Source organism: Triticum urartu, chromosome 7, assembly GCF_003073215.2.
Source record: "Triticum urartu cultivar G1812 chromosome 7, Tu2.1, whole genome shotgun sequence".
Classification (NCBI taxonomy): domain Eukaryota; kingdom Viridiplantae; phylum Streptophyta; class Magnoliopsida; order Poales; family Poaceae; genus Triticum; species Triticum urartu.
In genome coordinates, this window is record NC_053028.1 from 24063879 (window position 1) to 24073561 (window position 9683).

Below are 9683 nucleotides of genomic sequence, written 5' to 3' on the forward strand. Positions count from 1 at the left end.
AAGAGAGTGCCAGCAAGTGGTCTACCTAAGTCTGTGTTGTGTAAACCCTTGTTTTCTGATGGCCGTGCTTAGGTATTTCCTTTCGTTTGCTTGGTGAAAATACATCCAAACCTATTCACATGGTTGTTTGATGGTCAGTTGACAAGGGATATTCGTTTATGCCTGCTAGGGGCTCGAAAAACTGGATGACGCTCTGCTGGTCTCGGTGGTGAGCTTGCTGCTACGTTGAGGTATCTGGGTGTGGGTTGATACGAGTGTTTAACAATATATGCATCATTTTTCTACCTCTTGTACATAATTGTTATTTGTTCTTGAAGCAAATCAACTGAAAGCCTGGCGGCGGATGAAGACGAGACGTCCGCGACTAAAAGGGCCAAGCTGTAGTCCAAACGGCCCTAGGTGGATCATTATTTTGGTGTGTCAGCTAGATACCTTTTATATCATCGGTGGCCTCCTATGTTGTACACGATTTGGCTCTTACTTGAACTTGTGTTATTGCAGGACCACGATGTGTTGGTTAGATGTGCTCTCGCATTGATGGTCTAGCGAATGGACGTCTCGACGTGTGTTAGATGGTGAAGCTTCTTCCTAGGTCTATCGTCCCTTTTGTCGTGCCGTATTGCTTGCGATGCGATGTTCCGTTACACCGACCCAAGAAAACTCTAATGTGGTGCTTGTGAAAGACCAACCGCTGTTGGTACTATGATCAGCATTGGCCTTCTATTTTGTGTGGTGTTTGTTTAGCTCTTGGTTGCTAACGATGTATGGTCAGTGCCGTGAGATGATGCTTCTGATGGATTAACTACTCCGTGGTTGATGTAAGTTATGAACCAGTTAAGCTGTGGCTTTAATGTTGGTTTTCTAATCCGTTTACTGTGTCGTATCATACGTTTTATTTCCTGTATATGTTGTGTGCTCTGTTCTGTTTTCAGACCACTAAGCAAGGAACTAACGTTGGGACCGGCACCCCACGCCAAGGCGCGCTCCCGATCTAGTTAGTACTACCAGCAAAGAAACAGGCTTACTTCGGAGATGCTACTGGCAATGTGTTGGCACTGAAGGAAAGAATATTCGTGGAGAGAGAAAAGATGAACAGTTTCCATGCTTCGTAACATTTTCTTTTCTTTCCCTGGTTTTAATATTGATTTGTGGACTTGTCACGCATCTCAGGAAATCGTGCATGACCAGTCCCAAGATATTTAGTCAATCATGCTCAATCATGCATGCATATCTTTCAGTCTTTGCCTGATCTTCTGTACCAGGGCACATTAGTTAGGTACAGAAGTGCCCTAGAGGCTAGAGCTAAAGTTCCAAGAATATGGTACATCAACACAAATTGAATCATGATCAATCATGCAAGCATTTCTTTTAGTCTTTTCGTGATCTTGTCTACCTGGACACGCTAATTAGATGTGCAAGTGCGCTAGACCTCAAAAGGTGAAAAAGTTCCAAAAAATACGGCAACATCCACACACCATAATATTACTTTGCCCAAAAAGAGAACACAAATTTATTTTGCAACTTAGGCATCTCCAACACTGACCAGTAAATGGACACCACAAATGTCCGTTTTTATGTCGGGACGTTTCCGCGAACATCCATCTGAATCAAACCACCGCTGCCGGTCCAAAGAGGCGTATCATCACCGACCAATCTATGCAAGCCGATCCACCGAAGCATGCCTCTTTCATTCCCCTCTCTGGGCGGCTAATCTCAAAAACAATAGCAATACCTACAACGTTGTAATGCAATAGAAATCAAGTTAAAAAGCAATATATGTCATTCAAAAGCAGACAACTGTACACTTGAAATGTCGATGAAGCACACATGTGCAATGCTTATATAGATACTTACAACATTTTGTCCTAGCCGGCTCAGGTACAAAAGCAACTTGTGTAATTAGATGGAAACTGTGTAGTGTAAGAGATAACTAAATGTATGCATTCGCACGACAAAGACTTTTCTATCTAATTCCTCACCAGTCCGTAAACTTTTATAATTGATAGATGAAAAATACAGGGAGATCGCCGTCGGGCTGGAGAGGTCTGGCCAGCGGTACCTGTGGGTGGTGTGAGACCCCAAGAGCGTTAACAACGACGACGCGAACCTCCACGCTCTCCTGCCGGAGTGGTTCGTGGAGCGGACCGAAGGCCGCGTGCTCGTCGTCAAGCGGTGGGCACCGCAGGTGGATGTGCTCCACCACAGGGCGACTGGCGCGTTCGTGACGCACTGCGGGTGGAACTCGGTGCTGGAGGGGATGGCGTGCCGATGCTGGGCTGGCCGCTGCACACGGCACAGGATCAACAAGGTGCTCATGGGGTAGAGGATCTGAGGATCGCCGTGGAGATGGTTGGGTGGCAGCAGGGGCTGGTCCGGGCCGCCGAGGTGGAGGCTAAGGTCAGGCTTGTGATGGGAGTCCAAGGCAAGCAAGCAACTCCGGGAGCGAGTGTCCGTTCACAAGAAAGGCGCCTCCAGTGGCTCGTCACGGTCAGCTTTCGAGCGGTTCTTGTCGGACATGAACTGCCGCCGTGGAGTTGCCGCTGGACAGCCCATGCGCACTTGAGCAGGCATCAGACTATCGGAGCCGGAGGTGATGGACATGACTCGCTCTGCCGACAAAGCTTGGTTAAAAATAATTCAGTTGGGACAGTCCTGACGGACTTGTACCCAGGATGTGAAGCAGAATCACATCTGTACTTACTTCCCAACAAAAAATTACACTAGTTCTCAGGAAGCTTGATAAATGAATAAACAACATATCAAAATTGACTTATTTGAACAAAACGTCCTACTTTTTAGCCCCTCGACATATGGTTTACTTCTTATGATTCTACTAGGGATCTGGATGTGGCCTGGTTCCAAGTTAAGGGCATCCTTTTGGATAACAGAAATTAAATCGTCCTACTGCTGCAAATGCAGGTAGTTTATTGAGCAGAACTCTAGCTGTTGACAGTTTCAGTCTGAAAAACTAAGAGAAGATCAGGGTACAAATAGGGATCAAAGATATTTTACCAATTCCTCCTGTAGTTGAGATAAATCCGTGGGAAGCTTCTATGACATAGTTTACAAGAGCAATTCATCTGGTTGGAGCAAGAGCTGAGCTGCTGACAAGGAGCAGACTCATATACGTGCTTCTGATCACCAGGGTCCTTTTTATCACATATATTTCACAAAACAAAGAGCAATACACTCGCATCATCATCAACAACAATACCGTCAGAGATAACTCTAAATGGTCGCCAGAATCATCACCATCTTCCTCTCCGTTGTCTTTCGCTTCCCTAACCACAGCCCAGCAGTCTGCACCAGTGACGATGGGGATGAGCACATACTGAGTTACATGTTGACTTGGAGCACTGAAGTTCTCTCACAAAGTACTTCAATATAGGGCAAGCCATGGACAAGATCCTATTCCACACTGCAGAAATACAATATCCCAGGAAGATCTGAGTTGCAGAGGCAATGACAAGGCAAATGAGAACTGAATACAGAGTAACAATGTCCCAGGAAGATCTTAGTTCAGCAACCAAGAACACCATTTAACCCTACACTATTCATCCAGAAAGTTTTGTTGCTAACAGTTAGCAGCTCCAGTTCCTCAAATATTCTCCAACCTTGTTCTTGCAACGTAATCTGAACGTTTTCACATGACCCAAGCCTCCTGTAACTCTGTTTTCACATAATATGAAAGTAAGTGTGTTGTAAGTCACAACCTTGATGTGGACCCCTCCATGAGCTCATCAAACAGCCTTATCACCGCCACAGCCATTCCAATCTTACACAAGCAATAGATCAATGTGCTATTGATGGTGTTAGTTTCAGTGGAAGAATTTTTCAGAGAAGTTACAGTTGAAGACTGGTGCCATCAAGGCATCAACTTCCTTGAGAAATTTATTCAGAATAAAATGGTCAGTTTTGGGCTTTCAACCTGTCTGAACAGCAGACCTCATGGTTATGTATTTAGCACTGAATTGAGATGCTTGTTCCAAGTATCACTCTTAGTATCTAACACTCTCCTGATAAAGATCTCCCAAGAATCACCATCCAAGAAATCCCCACCACTTAAGGCAGCAGTTTGAACAATTTTGCCAACAATATCGTCATGCATTGGCTCAGAAAGGCTATCGACCAAAACTTGGTAAAGAACCTTGCTTGGGGTGCACCCATGGGTCACCATCTCCGTAAATACTGCAGCCCCTTCATCTGGCTTCCCAATCTTGCAAAATCCCTTGATCAAGGCCTCATAAGTCATGGCATTTGGCGCGTATCCCCGTTCAACCATGTCATCCCACACCTTCCCGGTCTCTTGTAACTCCCCATTTTCAGATAATCCAGAAATAAGCGAATTATAAGTCAGTAAGCTTGGCTTGTACCCCTTCTCGAGCTCATCAAACAGCTTCCTTGCCTCCCGAACCATTCCACTCTTGCATAACCAGTAGATCAATGTGTTCGTGATTGTGTTATCTGGTGGGACGTTCTTCTTCACCTTCCATTTCCACATTTGGTGCGCTTCCTCTGCTTTTCCGTCCTGGCACATCACATTGACCACCTTGGCAGCCAGTGGTGTGTCTGGCGTGTGTCCTGCCCCAAGCATCTCGCGCATTAGATTGCACGCCTCGGCAGATTTCCCCTCCTTGCAGCATGCCTCGATCACGACTGAATACGTAACCTCATTGGGATGCACCCCAGCTGCCTCCATCTCGTCCATAATCCTAGCTGCATCCTGTATCTTCCCGGTCCGGCAGTACCCATCGATGAGCACCGTGTACATCGTAACATCTGGCACGCGCCCACCGGCAATTATATCATCGAATAGCTTCTGCGCGCCCTTGAGATCCTCCTTGGCACAGTATGCGGAGAGAACCGTCGTGTAGGTGACGACATCAGGGACGATCCCCCACCCGGGCATTTCATCGAGTACCTTGAGGGCGGCGTCGAGGTCGCGGACGCCGACGAGCCCCTTGAGCAGGATGTTGCAGGAGACGAGATCGGGCGTGATGTAGAGCTTGGTGGGCGCGGCGCGGAAGAGGGCGGCGGCGAGACGGAGGCGGCGCGCGGCGACGAGGGAGTGGAGGAGGGCGTTGAAGGAGCGCACGGAGGGGTGGGAGTTGAAGGACGGGAGGGAGAGGAAGAGGCGGAGGGAGGGGAGCGGCGGCAGCGCGCGGAGGAGGGGCAGGAAGGCGCGGTCGGAGAAGGCCGGGAGGCGGGCGGCGCGGAGGGCGGAGAGGACGGGCGGCAGGAGGTCCGGGGGCGCGCCGGCGAGGCGGGAGAGCACCGCGGCGAAGACGGGGATGGACGGGGGCAGGGGGGGCGTGGCGCGGAAGAGCGCGTGGCGGAAGGCGAGCACGGCGAGCTGGGGGGTCGGGAGGCGGTGGAGGAGGCGGGAGAAGCTCCGCGGCGTGAGGCGGCGCGGCCAGGGCTGGACGGGCGGGGTGACGGTGCAGTGGGACGGCGGCGGGAGGGAGGACGGGAGGTGCGCCAGGTGGGCGAGCTGCACGGTGGTTTTGGCGGACGGCGCAGCCGCGGAGAAGGCGCGGGCGGTAGACGGCGCCGGCGCCGGCCAGCGCCGCGGCGGCATGGCGGCGCGGGTGAGGTCGAGAGCGCGCCGCACCGGCATGGTGTATTTGGGGATAGAGAAATTACAAACGGAAAATCATAAGGACGTGAGAATAATAAGAAAAAAGTCCATTTTATACTACACTCAATAGAGTTGGTGGTTCATATTACCCCTCATCTATTTTTCTGCTCCTTTCACCCGTAAACAAACCCATACCGAACGAAAGAACCTCCGGATGATTTTGTCTCCACTTCTGCTGACGCTACACAGGTCAACGCTGGTTTTGACCTGCGGGCGGGCCTCCCTTGTCAGGTTGGCATGGGCACAGCTACGACGACCAAATCTTGAGTAAGGACGGCACCGAAAGTAGGGGAGGCAGAGCAGCGCGCCGCACCGGCGATGGGAGGCTCCTACCATGGTCACGACCACGCGCGGCTGCGCCTGCACCCTACCGCACCAACACGCACGAGCGCGGGCTCGGCAAGGTACAACAGCACTGCCGCGCCTTTCATGGACAGAGGACGGCCGTGGACGCGGGAGCTCGATGCCGAGGCCACGGCTCGCAAAGCCTTTCTCTGGAGGACGACCGTGGTCTCGCGCGCTTCAGCGGAGCACCATGGTGCTCAGTAGGCAGAGGAGGAGAAGGGGGGTTCGCCGAAGGAAGATATCGAGGTGGCCGCGGTCGATGCCGGAGTTGGAGAAGAAGACATGGGCAACGACGATTCACGGCAGCCCAGACAAATTCCTTTAGCAGGAACGTATAGCAGACCAAGGCGAGGCTCTATGACAAGGCTTCTAAGTGAGGAGGAAATGTTGGCCGCCCTGGCGAAGAACTACAGTGGGCGCTAGAGCTCGGCCATGCCGGGAGAGTTCCTCGGGACGCGAGGCTCCAAATGGACAGAAGACGGTGCCGTCGGCATGAACTGAGCACCAGCTACGCTCTTCACCTAACAAGGGCGCAAACCTGACGAGGGGGGCCCACCCGTTGGTCAAATACCGCTCAATCGGGGCAAAACCATCAAGGGACGATTTCTGACCGGTATGGAATTGTTGAGGGGGTTAAGGAAGTTAAAAATAAAGATCAGTGTGTTATGTGAACTATCAAGTTTGTGCAGGGTAGTAAAATAGACTTTTTTTCAAATAATAACGGTCATCTCCCTTAAAAAAATACAAAACCCACCTTAAATAAGCAGAAATGCTAACTGGCGACCGACGACTTTCACAGCGAACCCCATCTACAGTCGGTTTCATTTGCACGCAAAATCTTCGCCACTTCGGATTCGCAAACCCGTTCTAAGAGAAATGCCAGCGACCCATTTTCTCAAGTCAGCCCACTGACCAGAAATGCACCTATTTGTGCCACCAGGTTTGAATCCTAGTCCTCCTTTTTCCCTTTTGTTCACCATATGGCATTTTCTCCAAAAAAATCACTAAGAGATGGCATTTTATATTACTATTAAGAGATGACATTTTTATCTTTTAAAAGATGGCTTTTTAATATGAAGAGGTGGCGATTTTTCTTGTTAAAATATGTCACTTTTTTATAAGAGACGGCATTTTTATATTAAGAAATGGCATTTTTTTTGTTTTTATCAAAGAGATGGCATTTTTTTATTAAGAGGTGTCATTTTTATTTACAGTTTTGCTAAAGCACATCTAGAGATGACATAAGTATTGCACATCTAAATCATATGTCATTGATCTTACATTGAGATTCGTGTGGATATTTTTTTCTCTTTTTCTTTTTCTTTTTATGCTTGATTCACTCATTTAGGAGATGGCACTTTTTGTTCATAGCATTCTTACCCCGAATGGCGCACACACGAGCTGATTTTTTCGGGCGCGGAGTACGCTGGTGGGCTCGATTGACAGGAGTTCGCTGCTTGGACATGTAAGTTCGGCAGCTACTTCTGAAGCTAGAGCATTGAAAGACGGGCTCATCCTGGCAGGTCAAGTTGGATGCAAAAAGATAATTATCAACTCGAACTGTCTGGAAGTAGTCCAAACTATGCATGATGGAGGTTTTTCAGTGACAGAAGCTTTGGCAATATACGAAGAGTGTGTGTTCTTAGTTAGGAATTTCTCTCATGTAATCATAGAACATTGTTCGAGAGAGAGGAATATTGTAGCTCATTTGCTAGCTGCCCATGTAGAGGGATCCCAGACTTGTGTCTGGACGGGAGATCCTCCGGCTTTTTTTTGTATCTAGCCTAGTGGACGACGTAACTATGTTCGAAAATTAATAAAGTCACCATGATGGATTTTCCTTAGAAAAACTTCTCTTGCAACAACAATAACGGTATAAATTATCGGTCAATCGAGTCAATAGCCTGCAGGCCAGGGCTTCCAGAACCAGGGCCCCCGACAACAAAACGTCACTCCCCCTATAAACAAATGTAAGAGTGTTTAGATCGCTAAAATAATGATCTATATGCTTTTATATTTCTTTATTGAGGGAGTACATAGCTAGTAGCTCATTGTAGCTGTTGTGGCTCTAAGGGCTGGCCTGGGGCGTGGAGTGAGGCAGGTGACTCACCACCGTCGAAGGATTCCGGCACACAAAGTCTCTATGGCCGACAATGACGGTGGGCTCGTCTCTTCGCGTTGCATATAAATGTCCGACTTGAGCATACGTAGTGATGGTCCTGGACATTGCATGTTTCGGCAGAACTTGGATGCTGGAGCGACAACCTGCTGGCCTCTTGGCGGTGGTCATGCCGCTATGGCAGGAAGGGCAGTGTAGTTGTGGCGTGGATCTAGTCCTGTACTGGTCAGCAGTAGCCGGTGCCTGGTGGTGGGGGCTTGGTCAGCCGATGGCATGATGTTTCTTATATCTTGCTCGACGTGGGATTCTGGTGGCGACTCGTGTTGTGCCTCGTGTGAGTAGCTATGAGTGGATCTCGTGCAACAATATCCGGTGGGGGCGGACTCCCCTACGGCCTCCTCGTCTTGACCCCTACCGGCGTGACCTTCGAGGAGGGGTGCGCGATATTAGAGCATCTCCAGCCATTCGGCCTTCTAGGATGTCGAAAAAGCGCCGTCTGGGACTGAACCGATGTATCTTTTTGGCGTGAGGGTGATTGTGTTCCCAGTCGCCTCCCCAGGTCGCCCCCCAAATTGGCGCAAACACGGCACAAACTCGGCGATTTGATTCAAATTTGCACAAACATGACATAAACTCGGCGATTTCACTCAGATTTGTACAAAAAAAACAAAGAACAACTAAGCCTAGCCTAGCCTAGCCTACTAAGCTGCTGCCGCCGCCCGCCGTAGCCCGCTGCCGCCTTCTACATGCCGAGGAGCCTGTAAAAACGGGTGTAGTCCCGCCGCCACCGCCGTCGTCGTTGTCACATGCGTGGGATGGTGGGTGTGTGATACGTCTCCGTCGTATCTACTTTTCCAAACACTTTTGCCCTTATTTTAGACTCTAACTTGCATGATTTGAATGGAACTAACCCCGGACTGGCGATGTTTTCAGCAGACTTTCCATGGTGTTATTTATGTGCAGAAACAAAAGTTCTCGGAATGACCTGAAACTCCACGGAACGTCTTTTCAAAAATAATAAAAAATTCTTGCCAAAGATGAAGACCAGGGGGCCCACACCCTGTCCACGAGGGTGGGGGGCGCGCCCCTACCTCGTGGGCCCCCTGGAGCTCCTCCGACGCCAACTCCAACTCTATATATTTTCTTTTGGGAAGAAAAAATCAAGGAGAAGAAATCATCGCGTTTTACGATACGGAGTCGCCGCCAAGCCCTAAAACCTCTCGGGAGGGCTGATCTGGAGTCCGTTCGGGACTCCGGAGAGGGGGATTCGTCGCCGTCATCATCATCAAACATCCCCATCACCAATTTCATGATGCTCACCGCCTTGCGTGAGTAATTCCATCGTAGACTTGCTGGACGGTGATGGGTTGGATGAGATCTATCATGTAATCGAGTTAGTTTTGTTAGGGTTTGATCCCTAGTATCCACTATGTTCTGAGATTGATGTTGCTATGACTTTGCTATGCTTAATGCTTGTCACTAGGGCCCGAGTGCCATTATTTCAGATCTGAACCTATTATGTTTTCATGAATATATGTGTGTTCTTGATCCTACCTTGCAAGTCTATAGTCACCTACTATG

At 49.3% G+C, this 9683-nt stretch overlaps 1 protein-coding gene across 1 annotated transcript; it reads right to left on the reverse strand.

The window, feature by feature from the left end:
- Positions 1-1336: 1336 nt before the first annotated feature.
- On the reverse strand, positions 1337-5657 carry LOC125520392 (pentatricopeptide repeat-containing protein At5g16420, mitochondrial-like). Its single transcript, XM_048685313.1, has 2 exons — positions 3013-5657; positions 1337-1732 (listed from the first exon to the last, which is right to left on the reverse strand). Exon 1 carries the CDS (start codon positions 5615-5617, stop codon positions 3953-3955), a length of 1665 nt encoding a protein of 554 aa, XP_048541270.1. The 5' UTR covers positions 5618-5657; the 3' UTR covers positions 1337-1732; positions 3013-3952.
- Between the last annotated feature and the right edge of the window lie 4026 nt (positions 5658-9683).

Bases quoted from the DNA above. Each gene is read 5' to 3' on its own strand.
- LOC125520392 (XM_048685313.1), bottom strand. From the start codon at position 5,617: ATGCCGGTGCGGCGCGCTCTCGACCTCACCCGCGCCGCCATGCCGCCG.